The sequence below is a fragment of the Scomber japonicus genome, chromosome 18 (assembly GCF_027409825.1).
Source record: "Scomber japonicus isolate fScoJap1 chromosome 18, fScoJap1.pri, whole genome shotgun sequence".
NCBI classification, from domain to species: Eukaryota; Metazoa; Chordata; class Actinopteri; order Scombriformes; family Scombridae; genus Scomber; species Scomber japonicus.
Window position 1 is genome coordinate 14,794,447 of NC_070595.1, and position 23,663 is coordinate 14,818,109.

Sequence of the window (23,663 nt, forward strand, 5' to 3'; positions counted from 1 at the left end):
TGCACATCCCGGGGTCCTAAGTGACACTCACATTTCCAACATGTCTGCCTCCCTCTCAGGATTATTAAAACCTTGGACACCGAGGTAAGTCTCCAATTTATAGAGATACAAGCTATTAGCAGATGTTGTCAGTAGTCTGTTTGATATAACGTAGACGGATATTTGTCTTTAGTTGAAGACGAAAATAGGAACGTACATGACGCTGCTGCTACACAGCGAACAATGTCATGCCTGCGGTGTATGTGTGTGTGTACACCATCAGTAACAGAGACTCATTTACTTCCATTACAAAATACATGTAACTGTAATCTGTTACAGATACTGAGGGGAAAAAATGTGTAATTGAATTACAGTTACTTATGGAAATGTTGATGATTCTAAAGGAGGTTACATCTGAAGTCAGACCTTTAAGATTTTGCTCATTTTTTAATATTTAACATGTTACTGAATAAATCATGACATGGTTTTATTTGGAGCACACAGTACCAATTAAGCCCATGCCAGACTTTTGACTTTTTAAATTAAATATCTTTATTTTATATTCCAAAATCTACATAAGAAATGATCTACCTTTTATAAATCATGTCAGTATCCATGATAAAAAAAAACACCTGAACTTAGATTTTGGTGGGCTTAATAGTTACACTTACCACAACAGTTGAAAACATTTGTTAGAAAAGTAATCAAATGTAATAAGGTACTGATAAGTAATTGAAATAGTTACATTACTTATTCAATTTTAAACGAGGAACCTGCTGTTACCCATTACATTTTGAAAGTAACCTTCCTAACCCTGCTGATATTTGTGAGTCAGTAAAAGACACTCTCTCTGGTTTATCTTCATTAATGAATAAGACTTTTTACTAGCTGCGATCTTAATTGTGGCTCGTTAAACTTTCTTATTTCCATCAGCAAACCCTTCTCTTTTGGAGATGAATATGTAAACATAATTTATCACCAGGATGGAGCAGCATGTTTGATATTGCTCAGTAGAAACTCACATGGAGGAATGGAGATCCAGAGAATGTTTTGGGTTGTTGCTCATTTTATGGATGATAATGTAAATTTGTTACCTTACCTTAGTGGTCTATTAAGTAGGTCTGGGGGATGAGACTAGATATGGTCTTGGATGTCGTAATGATGTGATATGGTAGAAGTGTTGTGGTTTTTCTGGAGTGATGTGCAGAGCTGGCTTCAGTCCAGAATGATTGAATTGACAGTGAAGAGTTGAGTTTGATTTAACTTTGTTCTCAGTACTGTGTTAATGGAGAAGTTTAGCTGGGATGAAGAGAATTTTCTGTGGTATCGATAACAAAATCTATTAAATGCTGAGTTTGAAATGCCCCTCCAGTCCTCACAACACACAGTAAAGTCAAATCAATTAGTCAAACTTTGTTCTCTTGTGTGTTTGCAGCGTGTTCCTGGTGAGATGGAGCAGATACAACCCGTACTATCTGGAGCCCGAGGTCAGGAAGGAGGTCTACGGCAGACCGGAGACGGAGCTCAGCGCTGAGGAGAAGGAGCAGCGGGAACTCAAAGCGCTCCGACCCATCAAGGCAGCAACGAACAGTGTCACCAGCTCTCTGTTCAACGACCCGGTCGTCAGGTAGAAACAAGCAACATCCGTCACTCGTGTTTATTTAAAGCTGTTATTTCAAGTGTCTGATGATGTCATTTCTGTCTTTGCTTCTCAGTAAATTCGTCAACATGATGATGAAACACGGAGACAAGATTTTGGCCAGAGAGATCATGTCAGATGTAAGAAAGTAAAGATCTTATCACACTCATTTAGTCGTTGGCCTAATAACAAAATACTAAATACTTGTGTTTCTTCTTTGGAAGACGCTGGAGTACATAAAGAGGAAACAGGTGGAGAAATACCACAAAGCTCCACCGGAGAAGAAAGAGGAGATCGAGTGCAACCCCTACGTCATCTTCCACCAGGCTCTAGAGAACTGTAAGCCTGTGGTTGGACTAGCGAGCATACAGAGAGGTGGAAAGTACTACCAGGTCAGTGTCAAGGCAGAGAAACGCTCTTTTTGTTTTATTAATGCCGACTAAGCATGAAGAAAGTAATCTGATTACATACTGATTTGACCCTCTGCCTAGGTGCCCATTCCTCTTACGGACAGCCGGCGTCGCTTCCTGGCTATGAAGTGGATGATCACAGAATGCAGGGAAAACAAACACAGGCGCACGCACATGTATGAAAAACTCACCCAGGAGCTGCTCGCCGCCTCCATCAAGGAAGGCAACGTCATCAAGAAGAAGTTCGAGCTGCACAAGATGGCAGAATCCAACAGAGCGTACGCCCACTACCGCTGGTGGTAGAGCTGCCTGCAGGGAGCTTCAGGAGTTTAACTGAGGACTGAGAGTCACGCGAGAGTCAGTGACACGTTGTAAATAAGAAGAGGTCACTTTTTTGTATTGTGATACTTAAAATGTATTCCTGCCACACAATAAACACATGAGAAACTGAATTAAGGAACAAAAAACTTCCAAGGTTTATTAGAACAAATACATATCTGCATTAAATGTACAACCCAACCATAAAAAAGTGGAGTGATGTAAAAATGTTGCAACAGTGTAATAAAACAAAATGGTTGAGTGTCTTCAGCACTCCAACTTACCCATTTAACTCTTTAGGATTCATTTATCTCTAAAAGTATTTAACCCTCAGTTTGTTTTATCAGCTCGGTCTGATAAGCACTGCTTAAGAAAAGATTGTGGGACAAAGTGTCAGAGCTTTTGATTAAATTTACTTTTTTTCTTTTTTACATTCCTCACTGACCTAATCAGTGATTGATTTGTCATGTCTTATTTACATATTCTAATATTTATAATAAAATATTAAGAGAGATTAGTCAATAGACAGAAAAGAAATCAGCAACTTAGTCTAAAGTGATGGTAAACTCAATATCTAGACTAAATAAGCTATTGGAAGTGTTACATATTGGATATGGGACATTGCAGTCAGCAATAATCAAGTAGTTATTTGGTAGATTAGTTGATAATAAAGTTAAAACACTATGTCCTGTGTTTGTGTGTCTGATTCTCAGGCACAGCTTTGGTTGGAGATTTTAAAAGTTGTCACTGATTACAATCAACAAAAGGTTTCAACAGACTCCAACAGTAAAGAGTTCAGCCAGTGTTAAGCACACTGATGGGACCTGAATTTAAGTCTACTCAACGAGGAATGAAAGAAAAATACTGAGCTTCATGTTCAGAACAGACCTGTGTTTATGTGAAGGGAGGAAACGTTCCTCCTCTAGCACCTGGAGCGCTGAGTAACGGCGTCGGCTTGGTCAGGTCATCTTTATTAGATGCAGCTGTTCTATTGGCACAACTTGCTTTACAAACTTGTGAATCCAGATGTTCTGAAAATAATTCAATACCTGAATTCATTGTAATTTGTCAGTAGAAACAGTTTAAATATGTATCTTTTGGTCTTTTATTTATAGGCTGAACACATTGTATTCTGTAACAAAAAAAAGGAGAGAAAATAAAATGTATAAAAGAAAATCCCTGAATTTAAAGCACAAAGCCGGCCTCACATAACGAGTGGTTAAGAAACAGTAACACAGGAATCCTACTGGACAGATTATGTGGAAAATTCCTCTGAACTTCAATTCAAACCTTTTGTAAAATATTTAAATTCTAACTTAAAACATTTAACTAAGTAATTCAAATACAGATTCTCAGTTAATTCAAATATTGGTCACTCAACAATAAAAAAAGTAAAGCGAATACCAAATCAACTCGCATCTGACTGGACTGTCAAACTCTTTTGGATTTGGTAAAAAAAAAAAAAAGTTGGACTTAAAAATGTCTTTTTTAAAACAGGAATGCCAGCAAGATAAAAAAAAAACACATACAAAATAACTTCAGCTTTTTTTTTAGCTGTCATCAAACTCTAAACAAAGTCTACCTGGACGTAGCTAAACCTCGTTAACTGAACTTGAACTATTGCACATTCCACATCCACAGCACCGTGTCTTTTAGTAATACTTTCAAACTGAAGGAACAATCCAGCGAGATGAAAAGTCTTTTTACAGTTTATGAACTGCCGGAGCCTTTCAAACCCCCTCCACTGATTACCTGGAGGTCCGTCATTAAATTGCTGGTTTTATAATCAGTGGTGACTAAGCTGTCCTAGTCAGCGATCTCACTGTAGTAGTATTTGTGGGCAGTGCTGCTGAGCACCCAACCTCCGGCTCTGAACTCCAGGATCTCCAGCAGCAGCAGGCGGGCCATGGAGGAGAGACCCTCCTGGAGCAGGAAGCCGTCCCGCAGCAGGAAAAAGAGCTCGTCCATCCGCTGGCTGTTCACCTTTTCCAGCTGTTCTCCGATGCGATGCAGCTGCAGCACCAAGCAGTCCACCTGCAGGAGACGGAGAAGACGGAAAAGACGTCAGACAGTTACAGTTACACTAAAAGACACCAAAACTAACTATGTACGCATTCTCGGCTTATAATATGACAATTTTTGACATTATGAGACATTTAGAAAGATGTAAAATTAGCACAGTTCAAGCTTGCAATAAATCTCAATATCAATCTGTGCTAGGTTCCAAAACTGACAGCTGCAGAGAAAAATGTGTTTTACCAAATTAAATAAATATAAAGTCCAGTTCAGATGAAACATTCATGAAGAGACAAGTTCAATTTGCAACTACTTGTAATGCGCTGGTCTGCAAAACCTGCCAGTTTACTCCAATGTGACTTGATGAGATGCCGGTATATTGTCTCCATGGCAACGACTTTCTGTACTGTTCTCACTGATGGCTTTTCAAGTTTTTTTCATGGCTGGTTGTGTTTTAAAATATGAATGAGGATAATGAGTTGCATGCTTTAGGTGCATTAGTAGTATTTGATGAATCAGCAAACTCATGGTTGAAGCTCTCTTTTCCTCCATCCAAACTTTGCCATTTCAAATCAGCTGACAGTTTACTGACTTGACTGGCTGACTTCACTGGGAGTTATTTGGCTGTTCAAACAGGTGATGTAATGCGTTAAAACCAGCCACTGCTGACCTGAGAAGCTGAGCTGCAGGTGATGCCATCAGACGGCTTCAGTGGTAAGTTCATATTCTAAAACCGTTTTGTATCGTTGTGAATCTTTGGTCTGAACTTAAACAGGAAATAACCACATGCTCTTCCTCACCTCCTCTTCATTCATGAGAGCGTCTGGTTGGGCCAGCCTCATCAGACAGTCGTACACAGGATGGACCAGGGCCGCCATCGGCATGTTGTTCACCTGAGTGTCAACAGGGTTATTTTCTTTCACAACACAGAACATGCTAAACAACAGGTTCTTATCAGGGATGAAACGTGTACATGTTTTTCTACAGACTGCCTCTGACTCTTACTTTGAGGTAGTCGTAGATGTTACAGATGAAAGTGACGTAGCACACCCACTCCTGCAGCGAGCGCCCCCTCGTCTCTTCGCGGTCCTTGAACTCCTGCTGGAGCCGGTTCAGCAAGTTCCTCCTGAACACGTTCCCGTTGTTCTGCTTGGCCTCAGCCTGCATGTGGTGTGAAACAGGAGAGAGGGGTCAGAGAGAGGGTGGAGAGTGGAAACATTAACAGGTGTAAACAAGCCTCATGTCCTTCCTGTTGTTACTCATCCAAGGGGTTTTACTTTATTTTTGGACTATTCTTTACATTGCTGAACAATACTGAAGCAAAAAAAAAAAAAAATGGAATCATGTAGTTAAAGTGTCTAACAAACCAAAATGTGTTTCCTTTTTTTTTTTCCTTTTAATTTTTATAGTGTTTTATAATTCAAGTTCAAATAAATATACATAACAGGATATGTTTAATAGTTTAGATTCCTCAAAGGTGCCACATTTTGCTTGCAATGCTTTCATCAAAGCAAAAGGCGGTTACTATCTGAAGGAATCATATTTTGGTTGGTTTAACACTTTTTTGTTACTCCATAATTCAACATGTTATTTCATAGGTTGATGTCTTCAGTGTTGTTCTACATTGTAGAAATGATTAAAAAGAAAACTTTAAAAAAGTCCAAACTTTTGACTGCTACTGTATGTGCAACATCTTGTGTTACACTGTGATGAACAACCAACAGTAAGGACCTGCACGATGGTGTAGCAGATGCGTCCAGCCTCTTTGCTGAACACCTGGTCCTTCAAAGACTGATCCACGATGATATTGGACACCTTATCCAAGTTCACCGAACTCGGATCTGAAAGACAGAAACGTGCATTTAATGGTTTGAACTGAAAGGATTTGCAGCACTGACATTATGCTGAAATCTAACAAAGTAATAGACTAAGAAGCTGACCTTTCAAGGCTGTTTTCAGCAGCATCTGTGTATCCTGGTCAAAAGACTGGATCTTGTAGTCCTCTGTAGAGTTTTCCATTATATGTGGAGGCACCCAAAACACACCCGAGAGCCGTCACACTGTGGAGCACAGGCAACACGTTATAATATTATTTTAAAAGGGTATTTTCCGCAAAGTTCAGGCATTTTAAACACATTATGACTCTGCTTCAACTCTGAGCACCAACTACATCACAGACAGACACCACGGGAGACTTTAGAGAGACAACAATAACCCCAAAATCCTGTCCTGTCATCAGACTGGCTCATTCACAGGGGGATAGGAGGGATTACGCGGGCCAACTCGGGTCAAAAGAGGTCACACAAAACCTCAAATCAACACATTTGACTCACAACACAGAGACTAAGTGTTGACTACAAGCTACAAGTTCAATCTGATCAATTTAAATGTTAGCTAAACGTAAATTTTACCAACGTTATTTAGGTTTATTGCAGGGTTAAAAAACATCACTTAGTCGTTGTGAACTAACCCTGAGCGGTAATATTTAACACACCGTCACCGTTAGCTAGCTAAAGACAGTAACCTTAAAACCAGTTAAGTTTGTTTAACTGCACTAAACGATACGTCCAGCTGAAAAAAGGAGAAAAGCAATTCAACCCAAAATATCGACTTATAAGTTATCGAAGAATAAATGTGATGAAACTAGTCCCTTACATTTTAAGTGCGAAAGTTTACCTATTTCAGGTCAGTTTTTCTCATCTAAGCTGATCCCAGATGAGACGTTATGGACACAACCTTACAAAGATGAAGAGTCAGAGCAAGATAATTACCTCCCCTTCCCTCAAAGATAACTGCCCCTCCCTTAAAGGGACAGTGTCTAAGAGTTCAGGGGCTCAACTGGCAGAAATATTGTCCGAAATTGAATATAATATTTATAGTATGGGCGGATTTAGGAGTTAACAAGATTCAGATCAGCTTTTTTGTCCTTATTTCCATTTTTCCAAAACAATGCACTTATAAATAAATAGTGATAATAAATTGATTAAAAAGAAATAAAATATGTTGTTCATTTTTAATTTTACTCTGTAATATTGCCTTAACTTAAATGTCTTCAGAAGTTTCACTCTTAATTAATAACAAATGTTATTAACTCAGATTCAGTCAGCAGCGGGCTGAAGTCACTGTTCCTAAAAAGGGACTTTAACCAGATTTTTTTTAAAACAGATTTGGGGTTTTTAAAGAAAACATTCAAAAGTATGTTTTACTTAGTGTGTACTTAACTGAAAATAAGAATTATTGTATTTTTGTTAGAAAACCTCTTTAGCCTATATCTAGCCTACATATGGAGCAGCATCAGCATTTTTCTGCAGTAGCCCAAATGATGAACGAAATTTAAGATTTAAATATCTGTACTTTTAGCAACTCAGACATTAAAACTTTAGAACATCTTTAACCTTGCAGGTCCTTTTGGGAGGCTTTTCAATATTGGATAACCTATAGGCTAATGATCAAAGTACCTTGATATTTAGCATATGAAAATATAAAATTTGAAGGACAAGAAAATGGAATTTGGGAATAATAATTATTTTTGGCAAAACATTTTTTAAACAAATGAAAAAAGACCTGTTTTCTGTATTATGATGATGATGATGATGATGATGATGATGATGATGATGATGATGATGATGATAATGATGATTATTATTATTATTATTACATAGTAGTACTAGACTGATTAGTATTATTATTAGTAGAATGATTAGATATATAATTATTCATGTTTTTGGCACAGTACTAGCCTATATCTATATAAAAGCAGACACGTTACCGCGGTGATGACGTGAGGCAGGGATTCATCTTGCCTCGACTGTTACACTTTGAGTCCGACCCGGAAGTGTTATCAGTAGGTCATGGAGGGTTTTGGAAACATGCTCTCGTCCTGTTAATGCGAGCTCGTACATCAGAGTCAGAGTTCAGTACTGTAGCTGTAGCTGTTTTTATGAAACCTTTACAGTAAGGTAAGTGTCACTGTTGCAGCTCTTAACCTTCATGTTAAATATATACTGTTGTTGTTGTTAGCTTAGCTAGCTTGATCCAAGGTCCCTCTGCATGTCCTCTGCATGTTCCACCTCTTTATCATATCTTCATAAAAGGCTCATATCTGTTTGTATTAAAACAGCCCTGACTATTTGTTTTTGCCTACATATTAATATATTAATACTCTGAGAATATCATCATATTATCAAATGCTGCACAGACCGGATGCTCCACAAAGTCGTGCAGAAAACATGAATGAAGTTGTTATTATTGTGGCATGCATACCACTACTGAGCATTATTTTCTTTTTACCTCCAGACAAAACACGTACTGTATAATAATTGTTGAAGAACGACTAACTAGTTAACTTAAGCCATTTTTTTGAAGTACTTGCACTTTACTGGAGTGTTTCTTTTTTGCCTTGCTACTTCATACTTCTTCACTACATTCAGACATCCACTTATAAGATTTTTACTGAGCTAAAGGATCTGAATGTTTCTTCCAGCACTGCTGTATTATACTAGAGCAATTAGAACCAATACTAATTAAATAATCCAAACCACAACCAGTCCACTCTTCATCACCTGTACACTATTATAAGGTATTGAGAGAACCTAAATCATCACAGAGTGCAGTATGATACAAAAGAAAATGACTTACTTTTCACTTACCCTATATCCCACAGCTCATACATTATGTTTCCTTCTGAATATATTTGATGATAAGCAATAAGTAACATAGGATTCAAACTGATACATTTGTTTAATATGCATATATTTCCTTAAATGATTATTTCTCCAAACCATTTCTCTAGGTATTGTCTACATTAAAGCACCAATTAATGTTTTCTGTCTGTATTAGGACGAGCTTGAGGCTTTGAAAACATGGTGGGTTACGACCCTGGGAATCGGGAAGCAGCGCTCTCCTCACATGAGGTGGCCCTGGCTGGATCAGCTGCTGGGATGGTCACCCGAGCCCTCGTTAGCCCCTTTGATGTAATTAAAATCAGATTTCAGGTAATGATGCATCAGTGTTGTGTTAACTGTGTGCAAATGTCAGGTCTCTTGAATTCTTTACCTGTGGCAGATGTGCTTCCAGCTGCCAAAACTTGATGTGCCAGGAATATGTTGACGTACACAAGCAGTAACAGTCTACTTTACTACTAGTGTTTTTAACAGGAGCTTTTACTTGTACAGCTGTAATAATCAAGAAATGATATACTGCTGTGTATCTCAATCTTGTATGTCTGTACCCCCCTCCACAGCTGCAGATTGAGGGTCTGTCTTCAGAGAGGCGGGAGGGAAGGTACTGGGGGTTATTTCAGGCTTCTCGTCGCATTCATACAGAGGAGGGGCTCTCTGCTTTCTGGAAGGGGCACCTCCCTGCACAGCTCCTCTCCGTCTGCTTTGGGGCTGTCCAGGTAAAGTCTGTGTCACGTGCACATAAACAAGTACTAATTTGGCGTTATTACAACCTGTCTTAGTGAATCACTTGATATGTGTTTGCCTAACTCTGAATGTGTGAATGTGCGCTTCGCAGTTTGCCAGTTTTGAGTGTATGACTGAGGTGGTCCACAAGATGACGCCATATGACAGCCAGACAGCAGGAGTACACTTTGTATGTGGGGGGTTGGCTGCCTGCTCTGCCACAGTGGTCTGCCAGCCTCTGGACACATTGCGGACACGCTTTGCAGCTCAGGGAGAACCCAAGGTGGGACACACGCCTGCTAATCAAACTGTCACCATGTTATCTTTGGTAGTAGTTAAGAGTCTTTTACATCAAGTCATAGTCATATTTGATTTGAAAAGATGTATGAAGAATATTAAGAAAATACCCAAATTGGAAACTCTAATATGAAGATGCATATTACATTAGACTCTTGTGTAAATGTGAGTAAATAAAAAGTTTGGTGCACCTTTTCAAAAAAAAAATAAATAAATAAATAAAATTGACATTCAGATTTTTACTGTTATGTATATTTGGTCTTTATTGACAGCAGATAGTAGAGACAGGAAGGGAACATAGAGAGGCGGCGATGAGTATGGCACACAACAAATCTCCCTGGCCAGAATGGAGTTATGAGGCTCCCAGTAGTTGAAGTTTTACCCATCTAAAGAAATGTGCTAAACAACTGACCAAATGTTGTCTTGGAAAAAGCTTCATTTACTCATTTACTCTCATTGTTTGGTCTGGTCAAACGTGCTTCTTTTTGTAACATTAAAGTGTTTTTGTTCTGACACTCATCTGTCTTCACTTCAGGTGTACAGGAACCTTCGACATGCAGTGTCTACCATGTGCCGCGCAGAGGGAGTCTTGACCTTTTACCGTGGCCTGTCTCCTACATTAGTGGCAGTGTTTCCATACGCTGGACTGCAATTCTTCTTCTACAAAGTCTTTAAAAACTTTCTGGATCCACAGCCCAAAACTGGAAACTCAGGAGGTCAGTGGAGATCAAAGTCATGGTCCTGCCCGTATTATTTATTACACCGCATGACATTTTACATATGTGCACATGTGCAGTGTTTACAGTTTGCCTGAGTCTGACTTTACATGTCCTCTGTCCAAGGAAACCTGAGAAGCCTGATATGTGGCAGTGGAGCTGGAATGATAAGCAAAACAATGACGTACCCCTTTGACCTCTTTAAGAAGAGACTGCAGGTTGGAGGCTTTGAGGAAGCCAGAGTTCACTTTGGACAGGTATGCTTTCCTGTGAGTGTTTTACATTGTTGGAGCTTGTTTTTGGGGTCTCATGTTTATCTCCTGTGTCTCATGTGCAGGTGCGGAGTTACAGAAGCATGGCGGACTGCATGGTTCAAATAGCCAAAGAGGAGGGCGTCCGAGGCTTCTTTAAAGGCCTCTCTCCCAGTCTTGTGAAGGCTGCACTATCGACAGGCTTGACCTTTTTTTGGTATGAATTCTTCCTCAATACCATGCGTGACCTTAAGCAGAGACAGAGAGCAAATGGCCTCACCAAAGACGCAAAGGAGAGATAATGAGAGAAACCATTGCACAATCATGCACATAGGACGTATCCTCACACTTCGTTCTTGCACTTGGACAAATTTATCAGCTGGTTTGATGTTTGGTGGCGGGCTCTGTTGTGTTTACACATAAGGATGAAAAAACAAAGCCTAACTTTATCTGTTTTTGTGGTGTCATTATACCTCGTGTTGTACAAACATTTATTTTTCCACAAATGTATTTCATATTTTATCCTGAGTTTTTAAGGTTTATATGTGCGTGCTTTTAAGAGAAAAAAAAAATGCCATAACAACATTTAATGCTCAAACCGAACTTTGCACATTTTAAGCTCTGACTTTTGTTAAGTAATTACTAAACAAGGTGTAACTTTGTTCTCACGGACTTCCTTTTAGTCACTTAACTTGAAGAAGGAGTCTTTAAGGTTTGCTTTAGGATTATGTGCTGATGTTGTCCATAGACAAAAAACATGAACACTTAAGTGACTGTAATATTTATTGTATTATGTATTGTGATGGGAAAATAAGCATTGTGTGGAGTGTAGGGCAAATACACTCCTTAAAGGTGATGCGTTGTGCTTACATCTCTGTCCAGCACTGAAACATACAGGTTATTATTATTTTTGAATTAAAAGTTAAAAGTTTTATAAGAACTTGAGGTCTCTGTAGTCCTTTGTCAAGAGGCTACATGGGTGTGTGTGAATCAGAAACTGCAGCTGATTGATTTATGCTGATGTGTTTTTTGCTTTTTAAGTATAAAGTGTTTTGGCATACAGAACATTATCAACTGTGGTTACTGAAGCTGAACTGTAGTGTCCGCCACAGGTGTGGAATTAGTCATAAGTTGGACAGTCAAACACTTATATGATGTAAACCAATGTGTAGGCATTGCAAAAGCATTAAATTAGGTGAATAATTAAATGCATTATTACTAATTTAGGACTTGAAACCTAAAGTTAAGGATGTGACTTGACTTGAATTGTGACTTGAAACTGAACTGCACTCTCAAAAGTTGACGAGAGAAATAATCATTAATGCTCCAACTGATGATCATTTTCATTATTGATTAATATAATGATTCTTAATTGATTAATTGTTTGTGAAATTTCAGAAAAAAGTGACAAATGTCCATCATAATTCCCCAGAGTCAAAAGTGAAGTCTTCATAATTTTACTTTGTCTGACCAACAACCCAAAACCCAAAGCTATCTAACTCACTGTCCTGTATGACAAAGACAGACATTAAATCAGCATATTAAAGAAGCTTGAAATCTTACTACAATAATTATTAAATGATCAAAAGAGATAATAGATACATTTTCTGTAGATCAATTTATCAACTGTGTTTGTGCTTAGCTATTTAATGAGTTCAGTTTATGTTTGAGTGCTGTACATTTATAGTGTTGGTGCTTTTATCAAATGCCAATCACAGCTGTCATTGGGTGAGAGGCAAGATACATCCTGGACAGGTCACCAGTCCGTCACAGGGCTAGACAAACAACAATTCACACTCACATTCACACCTACAGGCAATTTAGAGTGACCAATTAACCTAACCTGCATGTTTTATGGTCTGTGTGAGGAAGCCTGAGTACCCGGAGAGAACTCATGCAGGCATAAGGAGAAATGGAGAAAAATGGTTTTAGCAAAGACTCCTCACACAATTACAGTTATGACAGTTATTTATTACATTTAATCTGATGAATACAAAACCCATCAACAGCATGTCTGAAAATGAATACAGCTGAAATGATTACAGCAGCAAAACGACATATAAGCCAATCTGCAAAATCTCAGTTAAAACACATCAAGTATGAGGCAGATGAAACAGAGAGAGAGAGAGAGAGCGAGAGAGAGAGTAGCTCCTGCAGTCAAAATCATGCAATTACACAAATCATTTGAAGACATTGTGGCTGACGGAACTCACTATAATAAACAAACACTTACAGAAGATAGCCTTTTAAAATACATAACAGCAAATTCATAGCAGCCTTGTCGCTGGTTATGATATTGTTTATGATTAACTGACATTTTACTGGTTATTTAATGTTCATACACTATTTACAAGAATACACAATCACCTTACACCTGACTGTGAAAACCATAATACTCAACTGATACAGTGGCCAACGAGAATCTGTCTAAAAGTCCCAACCACATTAATAGATACGTCAAACCACAAGCTCCAGTTAACAAAGCCAGACAGATTTTGATGCTAAAGGTAAAGAAAAAAACTAAATGTGGAATTCTGTACATGTAAAGTTTATGTGTGCAGTGATTGAATCTCATCATATCTCATCAACACTCCCCGAGCTTGGATAAAAAGCAAGGTGATGCTCTGAGGGGTGAAACATTTTCAGGAATGTATGCTACACTCAATCTGGCTAATTGAACTACTGCCTGATGCATGGTGCTGGCTGGTTGTTATCTGAGGAGGAGGGAGAAATCAAGAGTCTCCAGCTGCTTTTATTAGACTCTCAATGGGACGTGCTGTACCTTTACACCCACAAGACATTTTGCTGTGGAGACCAGGCTGCCTACTTGTACCTGTAAAGGCAGTCTGAGAGCTGTTGGCTTTACTGTAACACCGGCGGGTCTGCTGAGGGTGGGGCGAGGGGGGGACTGGGATCACCAGGACAGTGACAAGTCTCCTTCACTTCAGCTGGCTGAGGGGGCATTTGTGGGATGTGCTCGGAAGGCATCCTCCACTGATCCACAGGTCTGAGGGGTTTCACCAGTGGGATGGCCCCGCTCTCATTCTGGCTGCGGACTGGAGTTCCAGGAGAAGAAGCTGGGAAGTTTGAAGAGCGAATCCCTGCGGCCTGGATCCGGCAGGGTCAAGGTCTCCGGTGCCGACTTCTTCCTTGGACGATCTTTCGGCACTGCCAGGAAATCTGGGGCTTCGGTGGACAGGGGAGTGGATGGGGCGCTGTTGGGCCCGCTGCGGGTGCTGGATGGCAGGGGTGTCTCTGTGATGGAGATAGCTGGAGGGAAGGTGCCAATCTTTAGGTTGGTGGCTTCCTGTGTGGCACGCTCGTACTCTCTGACTTCCTCCATGGTCATGTCTGTTGGGATGGATGCATTGTAGAGTTACAACGAGAGATAGGACTTTCACTGTTTGTGAGGATGAAGGGAGGTTCATAATTTAATCATACAGAAGATGTCAACTATGGTTAATTGTGAATATACAGATCAGAGATGGATCATGCTGAGTGTTTCAAAGCCAATAAAACAGAAAGCATCATTTTAAATGTGTGCTTGTGGGTAAGCATGCTTACATCAGAGCATCTGTTATTACAGCAGCTTGTCCAAAGCCAATAATGAAAACATTCATGACATATTGCCTGTAGCAAAGTTATATAATAAAGCCTCAGAAAAGATGTGAACTTGAGCTCCCACAGCTCTAAAAGAGATAATATATTTGTGTAGACAAGATTAAAAAATATCTTCATTTAGGTCATTGAGGCCTCCGTAGAAATGAATCATTAAATAGTTGAGATGAAAAGAGAGCGTACAGCTGAAAACAGTGAAGTTTCTATAAACATGGAAATCACATCTACAGTATGTGGCTTTAATATCACCAGAGTGCTAAACAGCAGAAAAGCTTGTACATATATCTGTCCCCTCAGATATTATATAATATATAATAATATAGTATAATAATATATATTTAATTATAATATATATTTCATTGTTCCAAGCCCAAAACAATAATGTATAAGTATAAACCACTACCTTCACTGTATAAACCAAGCAGCTATCTGTTTGATAATAATAATACTTCAAATTCAAACAATCATTTTCAGTGTTTACAACATAGATATGGCCACACTAGTCCTTTAAAAGACATCCTTATCAGATGGATAAGTTTGGCAATACTTGCTATGAGGGAAACTTTGAACTTGAGTCACACAGATTGTACTTCATCAAGTAAACTATGTTCCACATGAAGGTAAATGGACTCTGGATTAGTTTTCCACAACATCAAACAGCAATCTTGAGGTGAATCGAAGGCTATAAAACCCAGGTCTCTTGAGGACTGCCTTCATTAACAATGACACTTACTTATCCACTCATCCACCCAGGCAAAGGCCTGCCTGTGTCCTAACAGCAGGACTTCTCGAATCACCTGAGCAGAATTAGAAAAAAGAGAGACAAGAGGCAAGATCACAGAAGAGGAAAGTCAGAGAGGGGCACAGGCAGGGAGGGTGTTCAAGAGGAGAGGATGTGAATCAGAATGAATTCACTCTGCAGGCCGCTGAGAGTTTCAAAACATTTTAAGTGCTAAAGGTTTCCGCTCACCCCCCGAGGAATGTGATTAATATGAGTCAATCCTGGTGTTACGAGGTTAGTAATGGCTATGCCCACCTGTGTTTCTGTGTGTGTGTGTGTGTGTGTGTGAGTCAGTGAGTGTGTGACTCAGGCAAGAAGAGAAGTACAGTGACAGTTCACCCCAGGGACAGATGCTGTACAGGGATAGGTGAAATGGATTTGGGAAATGGGAGATAAGAAATCTAAACTGCCCAGCCAAAGTAAAGGGACGTTGGAGGGGGCGGGGGGGGGGGGGGGGGGGGGTCAATCTGTAGTACATGAGATGGCGATAATGAAACATCTGATTTGGCCGACTGGTTGTGTAACATATGATCACATTAGAGCAGAAAATGAAACGCCTCTGGCACTGACAGCAATTTACACGGGTCAAAAAAAGTTTGTCTGTTTATTTCTGTACAACTTATCTCAACAAAAAACTTTAGAAATTAAAAAAAAAGAAAAATTCATGCTGACCTTGTGTACGAACTGCTCAACACGTGTTTGCAGGCCCCAGACTTCAAACTTGACTGTGACAAGTTTGTAGGAGCACATGATGGGATCCTGGGTGTTGATCCATCCTTCCTGCAGAAGGCCTCGATTCGTCTTCTTTGACTTGAAATGCCGCAAGTCCTACGAGACCATGAGACACCAGGTTGAGAAAATAAGACTTTTTATTCATTTGGAAAATCTCATTATTTCTGTTAAGACTTGCATGAAAAGGTGTGAGAAAATATCAAAAAATGTCATAAAGAATTGGAACCCTTATCAAAATGTTTTTTCTTGCTTCCTCTCTCTCCCCCTCTCTCTCTCTCTCTCTCTCTCTCTCTCTCTCTCTCTCTCTCTCTCTCTCTCTCTCTCGCTCGCTCTCTCTCTCTTTCTCTCTCACACACACACACACACATCCTGCCTGAGACAGGATCACCTGCCTTCATTACGAGCTACAAGCAGAGCAGAGCCAAGCTGCACATCAGGAGGTCCCTAATCACAGTCTTTACGCACATTAATCACTGCTCCCTATAGACTAATTATACAGTGGTGCACATTTGTCTTTAGGGTCATATGTCTGACCATGACAGAGTGTGCGCAGGGGTGATACACAACCCTTTCCATCCCTGCTGGGACACATTTGCAGTGGAGATGGAGGAGGCCTGTTGCATTTGTCTGCACAAGAAAAAAAATGGCATAAAGTTTCTTGGCAGAGAAAAAAGAATGAAAAGATGAACAAAATCTCATGAGAGCTTCTTCTGTTTTGAAATATCATGTCAATTTATATTTTGCCTTGATCTTTTCCACATTTGCTGAAGCATTTCCTAAAACATTTCCTGAATAAGTGAATGATACAAAACCCACAAAATACAACTACAGGTGTAGAAAGAAATATATATTCTGCAGTTTTGAAAATCAAATCAATGAAATGACGTTGCTACAGATGCCTGGGACTTTCAAAAAATGTAATGGACTAGTTGGACATTTTGAGAAAAACACTTACCCTAACCCTAAGATGAGATGATTGATACCAAAGTCATGTCTGCCAGTTAATAAAATAAAAAAATAAGTCATGGTCTAATGACGGGTTAGCTTAGCTTAGCACAAAGACTGCAGGGTGCAATAACGACAACAGTCCATGAATTTACTGCAGCCTGCCAAGAAATAGTCTGGTGCATAACCCCATGGATATATATGGATATATCAAGAAAGCTGAATATGGTGCAGCCACTCAGACTTGCTGCCAATTTTCATATTGTAGCATACAGTATAAATTCGCCTTCAGCCCAGAAAGCTCTTTCCCCATAGACCCCCATTATAAGAGACGTCTGTCGCACTGTTGACAAGGCACCCCAAACTGCAAACAAGGTTAATTATTACTTTGTATTATTAATATTCAATACATAAAGGTTTTGTATTCATAAAACTTTCTCATAGTCTATAAAAGTGATTTTAAAGTACAACAAATGGGCACCATCTTTGGTATCCTGTTCTTATAATACACCCATCCCTATTAAAATCACATGTTGTTTTTAAGGTACTGGTAGACAGGCTTTGAGGGCCAGGCTAGCTGTTTATGCCAAGCTAAGCTAACTGGCTGCTGGAGATAGCTTCATATCTAACAAACAGATATTACAGTATATCTAACTCTCAGCATGAAAGCAAATAAGGTGATCTCCCATGATGTCAAACTATTCCTATAACATCCACATATAATAAACCAGGAAACAACATGAGATGAGTAGCTATGTTATTCTCTTTTATTCAAATAATAAAAAAATCTGTGATCTCAGTCCCCAAACTAACGCACACATGCTATTAGCACATTGATCATGTGACCAAAGTGGTAACTGTGGTTGATTCTTTTATAACACTAGTCTATGTGGTGCATTGTCAGGTGTGACTGCTGTGTATCTAAAACTCATCAGTCTTTAAATCAAATGATATTTACATTCGGTCATGTGACATCCACGTTAAGCCCTGCTTCTCTGTGCTATTCTTAGCTCTGAGTGGATAAAAGCGGAAGACCATAAAGCCCAGTGGGAGGTGTTTATATATGTGTGTGAGTAAGTGGGAGTGTCAATAATAAAACACCACTGCAGTGCTGTCATGACCCCTCTTGATTATTAATAGCTCAGCTCTTTATGACCATCACACCCTGATAGATTGGCGCGCTCACGCATACAAATGTCAAATCACTACAGCAAGTGTCCATCATCTCCCCCCACTCATAAACATGATTTTCCCTTCCTTCCATCACACATTGGTAGATGGCCAGCTGGTGGTCTGAAATGAACTGACAGTGCCAGAGAAAGATAACACACAATCTCTTTATTTCTCATTTCTCCCTTTGTTCTTCTCCATATTCCCGCCTCTATTCTCTCCTTTTACAATCTCCAAAATCTCATCTTTCCTCATTTCTTCATCCTTTCTTTATCTCTGCCATGTGTGCATTCATTCGTTCATACAGTATATCGTAATATCAATGACTTGACCCTCCTCACCTCTGACTCCTTGTAGTGGCGCTCAGGGATCTCATCATAGGCGATGTCCACAGAACACACCTCTGTTTCCTCATCTCTAGGCTCACTGCCAAAGATCTGAAGAACAAGTAGAGTTCAATATGTGAGGACAGCTAAATCAATATTGCACTTTAAGGGGTGACAGATGCTGTGCGATATATGTGGTGCGGCTTCACACATCGGAAGTGTTAAGAATGGTTTGAAAGGTGATTCAGATTGAAAATAAATGACATATTTCACAGGAAAGCAAAGATTCAAAGAGGTTGACTCCTGCTGATCTCGAAGGCACATAGCACAGATGACACGATGAGCACTTTCCTTCTGGCTTTAATCTCAAACAATTCACTTAAACTGTGAAGATAAATGTGACTCATCGTGTGGTCAGTGATTTCTTCCTGTGTGACTCACACACTAATGGCAAAGCAATGTCAATTGTGGTTATATGTTCTTTTGAGAACTTTTTCTCTGCTCCTGCGTCACAGAGATAATCATACATACTTTTAACTCTATTAGTACAGACGTAGCAGGAGGACGAAAGGGCAGTGAGATAGATAAAAAGGTTATTAAAACATATGGGAGAAGAGGAAAGAGAGAATGAGAAAAGGGTAATAACAGTGGTGACTGCACACATTGTGAAGGTGGTGGGGGGGGGGAATGTGAAAACTCTTCTGGGCTTAATTGTTTCAACAACACTCTCACTTTTTACGCTAAGCTTCAGATGTGAAGTCATGACCATCTGTGAAACCAATGTAATGGGTGTGCAGCTCCTGTAACCCACCACTGAGTGGAGCTGCGACTTCTTTCTTGTCAACTATGGCTTCAGGCACAATTGCATAACCTTCAAACTTGCTACTACTGCCAATCAAAGTACATTAAGTGGCACTAAAGGAGAGGTGGAGAGCAAGCAAAGTGCTTTTAACAAAGATGAGAGACAAAACCAAAAGTTTGCCTCAATGCTATAAGAGAAAATCAACACTTTTTCTGATGTAATAGTTTCCTTCAAATCTTCTTTTGATATTATTATTACTATTGGATTTGGAAATAATGTGATCTTTATGACTTTAAGCTTTTGATGGAAGTGTCACAGAACTGAAGCAGGTGGTGAAGAATTTATGATTTCTGTGGTTGTTTGGCTCATCAACACAACTTTCTATGAGGATCTCTTTTTTAAGAGACATAGGCATTTCAATGGAAAACATAATCAAAACATGGTAAGTTTATGGGAAAAAAAGGAGATGAGGCAATGTGGTCTTGTGTGGGATATCAATAAATGCAAATTAATTTGAGCCAAAGTAATTATTTCTTTGAAAGACTTGATCACGCAACGTAGTGTAATGACTGCAAATCGTGTTTACTTAATCAAACCACTCACAGAGTCATGGGATCAATTTTAAAATTAGGTGATGGCATAATGATGCAATAACCCTTTGACACAGAGAATTCAGCAGTGCAGATCTGGAGGCTTTGAAGAAAGCGGATTGTGAAGAAAGAAAAAGAAGATGAAGCAATAAAACAGAGAGACAAGTGTGTAAAGGTACAATAGAGGAGACTGTCTGAGACCTGCTGGAAAAAAAGAAACCCTGAAATCTGTTGAAAAGCCATGCTGAGACCCCCTCCTGCTTTGTCAGATATACTCACACTTCACACTCATGACCACACACTACTCACGTTATCATTGCTCCCTTTGTTGTCTTCGTATTTGGACTCTATGTGGATGGAAAACTTGGGTAGGAAAGAGCACTGGAGGGGACAAAAATAGACAAGATATTCAGAAATTCACATGCACAGTGGTAAGTTTGTCCCTGGATAATTACTCAACAAATAGGTTTGGATCATATCACATCACACAATTAGACTGCTGTCACCTGATCCACGGGATTAGATGTGAGACTACTTGTGTGACTCTACGTCTGTGTTTTATCACCCAGACCAGATGAGCAATAATGATTATTCTCACTGTGTAGATTTACAACCTCATCGCTCATGAACAGCACACCACACACACACACACACACACACACACTTTATAGCCACTGGCCATGTTGACATCAGCTCTTAAACACAGCAGCTCGATTAGATTAAAGCTCAACACTTCCAATTATTACACAACCAAAAAGTGGAATACGGGTTACATAAGCTGTTGATATAAAAGCCAGTGTGTGTTTATTTATGCGTGTGTGTGGCACAGCAGGAAAGATACAACACGACCAGATCAATTTTGCCCTGCAGCACAGTAAAGAATAGGCCATAGGGCTTGATGCTGGGAGCTCAAGGTGAATGCATAGGTGTGTGTGTGTTTGTGTGTGCGTAAGAAACAGATAGAGGAGAAAGAGAGTGTACACCTTTTCTTATTGTAATTACTGTGCACGATGCAGTAAGGCAGTGCTGCCTAATGGAGCTTACTGGAAAAGTGTGTGTGTATGTGTGTGTGACAGAGAGATACTGTAGAACACATAAACCTTCATCCTGGAGGAGATAATGTCATTTGCAGAAGACTGAGCTTTATTTGACATCATCATTGATTCCCTGTTATTCATTTGCTCCTTATCATACAGGAATCTTCATGAGTCTCACAAAGTGCAGCATTTTCATGAGCCATTACACCAACACAATTCATGCATTGTGTGTGTCATGTGTTAATGCAGTGGTTGCTTTCCCACAATGTTTTTTAATGGCCTTACTTTGTCAATTCCTGTAATCTGTTATCATTTACGTTTGCTTTTTCAGAAAGCAAGGTCATGCTCATTTGCACTACCATTCATTATCCTCAACTTCTACCTCACCACCACCCACCTCAGGCTAATCATAACAAAACCTTCCCCAGCTGAATCAGTCCCTGGAGGCAGCGTGATGACACAAGCACCATCAACACCGACGATTAATGCTTGTTTAACTTATTACAAGCCGCCCTCTGTCTTGTTGGAGGCTTTTATTGAAATGAGAATACACTAGGAGAGCTCTTTTGTAAACTTGCAGCATATTTTTCTAGGAAAGGGTACACATTCCCTTTTCAGCCATATTTACACTCTTACAGTTGCTGAGTTAGAAAAAGTAACTTCCACATGAGCTACTGTGACCTTCCTCACACATCCAGATGTTCAATGTAGCTCAGGGGAGATTATCAGCCTGCTGTTGTTTATCTGTGTTTCATTGATGTTTCCTTGCTTCCTTTGACATAAGGTGAGCAGTCTAGTCCCTCAAATGTCCCAGAGAAAATCATTAGTGCTTTTTCTCAGCAACAGTCAATTAACCAGTTATACCGGTGAGAGCTGTGGGGTCCCTCGATGTTTTCTAAGGTAAATTTACTTGATTAGTTGATATTGACTGGTGGATTGGTGTAGCAGAGATTTGAGATCAGGCCTTGAAGTTGATTTACACATCAACCTTTATTTTCATTAATTGTGGCACAGTGATTGAAACAATTCGTTTTCAGATATAACGTGTGTTTCTTTCATAGGGTGTCCAGGCTCATCCTTAGGGAAGGGTGAGGAGTTCAAACATCTGGAGGGAGCTTAGAGTAGGACGTGTGCACCTTTGTTGATCAGGATTCTGATCAGGATTTATTCTGGGCACCTCCCTGTGGAGGTATTCCAGGCATATCCAACTGGGTGATGACCCCAGGGCAGACTCACAACATACTGGAGGGATTAAATATTAATCCTGGCCTGGGCAACACCTCATTACCCAGGAAGACATGGAAGAAGTGGCAGGGAGAAGCACATCTGGGTTACCTTGCCACAGCAACTCAAACTTGGATGAGTAGAAAATGAATGAAGGGATAGTAAATGCCCAGTTTTCCTCATCATTTTTACTTGTATACACAGTGTTTGTTTCGTTGTTATGAGTTATACATGATAATGAAAACTGAGGATAGCATTTGACAAATTATCATCCAGACAAAAGGAGAGAACAAACACAAATTTAACAGGAAAAAATAAAACATCAGATCACATTGGGGTTTTTCAATGATGTGAAATTACTTATGTCTCAAAGATAGGATGTTTGCATTTAAATGTCACTGCATGAAAAATGCCAAAGTCTGAGAGAAGATGTTTCTATTTGCATTAGGCCTCAGGGGCTATGAGTGCAATCTGATGAATGAAGGTCAGAATAATGACATCAACACGAGCAGTCTCTCTCACTCTCTCACTCACTCACTCACTCACTCACTCACTCACTCACTCACTCACTCACACAAACATACAGATCAGAGGTGGAAATCACAGTGTAACTCATGATATGATTCTTTCGAGCTTTTGCATTACATGATGAATATGAATATGGTGGAAATACGTCTCATCTGTATGTCATTTCAAGTGACTGTGAATTCATGTTAGAGGAGACTGGAGTTTATCAGATAAACACCACATTTCCATCCCATGCCAGCTGCTTCTCTCACCTTAGTTTCCACCCCACTGCCTTACATGTCAACTGTTGGATCAAGTGTGTTGTATGTGTGATTTTGTGTGTGCATGCATGGGAGCAGACACATTGAAACTACTCACTGTGTATTCTGATCACATTCCCAGCAGAGGCCATCAGTATAATGGACAGAAATGGGAGGTGTGTGAAGGGGTCAGACAGGTACAAGAGAACAAAGAAATGAAACAGTATGAGACAGATCAGTGGAGAAAAGAGGAGAAAAAAAATCATTTAGTTCAGAATGGAAAAAGGAACATTAAGCCTCAGTAGTATCACTTCAGTTCCATTTGAAAGCACATAAAAGGAATCCATTTTGTTATGACATAAAGTCCTGTTTCTTTTATCTCTGTGACGCTGATTGTTTTTCAAATGCATGATCCATATTTAGTCACCTGTGTTTGTTAAATGGACAAACTGTTCGTACAGACGAGCTGCATGTTCCTGTGCAGCTGCTACCATGTTGTTTTGCATACTGCAGTGCTCACAGTTACTGAGAGTTCAAACATAAATATGTGGCATTGTGATATCTGCACACTGATGATGGTTTATGTCCTGTCTGTTGTGTTTGAAGCATCTGAGCTTGCCAAATGTTTGCCTACCTTTCA

At 39.6% G+C, this 23,663-nt stretch overlaps 4 protein-coding genes across 4 annotated transcripts in view; 2 read left to right on the top strand and 2 right to left on the bottom strand.

Moving 5' to 3' along the window:
• Positions 1–28: 28 nt before the first annotated feature.
• mrps7 (mitochondrial ribosomal protein S7) lies at positions 29–2,574 on the top strand. The gene is made up of 5 exons (XM_053338111.1): positions 29–84; positions 1,415–1,606; positions 1,695–1,758; positions 1,843–2,010; positions 2,110–2,574. The coding sequence occupies exons 1-5, from the start codon at positions 41–43 to the stop codon at positions 2,329–2,331; spliced, it is 690 nt and encodes a 229-aa protein (XP_053194086.1). The 5' UTR covers positions 29–40; the 3' UTR covers positions 2,332–2,574.
• A 264-nt stretch (positions 2,575–2,838) lies between these two features.
• mif4gdb (MIF4G domain containing b) lies at positions 2,839–7,091 on the bottom strand. The gene is made up of 6 exons (XM_053338112.1): positions 7,039–7,091; positions 6,303–6,422; positions 6,094–6,203; positions 5,368–5,523; positions 5,163–5,255; positions 2,839–4,380 (listed from the first exon to the last, which is right to left on the bottom strand). The coding sequence occupies exons 2-6, from the start codon at positions 6,379–6,381 to the stop codon at positions 4,153–4,155; spliced, it is 666 nt and encodes a 221-aa protein (XP_053194087.1). The 5' UTR covers positions 6,382–6,422; positions 7,039–7,091; the 3' UTR covers positions 2,839–4,152.
• A 1,163-nt stretch (positions 7,092–8,254) lies between these two features.
• Positions 8,255–11,709, top strand: slc25a19 (solute carrier family 25 member 19). Its single transcript, XM_053338633.1, has 7 exons — positions 8,255–8,327; positions 9,202–9,356; positions 9,605–9,760; positions 9,880–10,050; positions 10,600–10,780; positions 10,907–11,037; positions 11,118–11,709. Exons 2-7 carry the CDS (start codon positions 9,225–9,227, stop codon positions 11,331–11,333), a joined length of 987 nt encoding a protein of 328 aa, XP_053194608.1. The 5' UTR covers positions 8,255–8,327; positions 9,202–9,224; the 3' UTR covers positions 11,334–11,709.
• Positions 11,710–13,167: 1,458 nt separating this feature from the next.
• LOC128378270 (cytoplasmic phosphatidylinositol transfer protein 1-like) overlaps positions 13,168–23,663 on the bottom strand; it is a 44,949-nt gene continuing 34,453 nt past the window's right edge. Inside the window, exons 4-9 of the mRNA XM_053337729.1 lie at positions 23,142–23,149; positions 20,305–20,376; positions 18,619–18,714; positions 16,103–16,258; positions 15,383–15,446; positions 13,168–14,382 (exon numbers count right to left, since the gene is read on the bottom strand). Coding sequence (XP_053193704.1) covers positions 14,072–14,382; positions 15,383–15,446; positions 16,103–16,258; positions 18,619–18,714; positions 20,305–20,376; positions 23,142–23,149 — 707 coding nt within the window. The 3' untranslated portion in view covers positions 13,168–14,071. The remainder of the gene's footprint in view (positions 14,383–15,382; positions 15,447–16,102; positions 16,259–18,618; positions 18,715–20,304; positions 20,377–23,141; positions 23,150–23,663) is intronic.

Bases quoted from the DNA above. Each gene is read 5' to 3' on its own strand.
- mrps7 (XM_053338111.1), top strand. From the start codon at position 41: ATGTCTGCCTCCCTCTCAGGATTATTAAAACCTTGGACACCGAG. The intron at 1,607-1,694 runs GTAGAAACAAGC...TTTGCTTCTCAG, and splicing joins TTCAACGACCCGGTCGTCAG to TAAATTCGTCAACATGATGA. The intron at 2,011-2,109 runs GTCAGTGTCAAG...CCCTCTGCCTAG, and splicing joins GAGGTGGAAAGTACTACCAG to GTGCCCATTCCTCTTACGGA.
- mif4gdb (XM_053338112.1), bottom strand. From the start codon at position 6,381: ATGGAAAACTCTACAGAGGACTACAAGATCCAGTCTTTTGACCAGGAT. The intron at 5,256-5,367 runs GTAAGAGTCAGA...GTTGACACTCAG, and splicing joins ACATCTACGACTACCTCAAA to GTGAACAACATGCCGATGGC. The intron at 4,381-5,162 runs GTGAGGAAGAGC...CGTCTCCTGCAG, and splicing joins CTCTCATGAATGAAGAGGAG to GTGGACTGCTTGGTGCTGCA.
- slc25a19 (XM_053338633.1), top strand. From the start codon at position 9,225: ATGGTGGGTTACGACCCTGGGAATCGGGAAGCAGCGCTCTCCTCACAT. The intron at 10,051-10,599 runs GTGGGACACACG...TCTTCACTTCAG, and splicing joins CAGCTCAGGGAGAACCCAAG to GTGTACAGGAACCTTCGACA. The intron at 11,038-11,117 runs GTATGCTTTCCT...TCTCATGTGCAG, and splicing joins CCAGAGTTCACTTTGGACAG to GTGCGGAGTTACAGAAGCAT.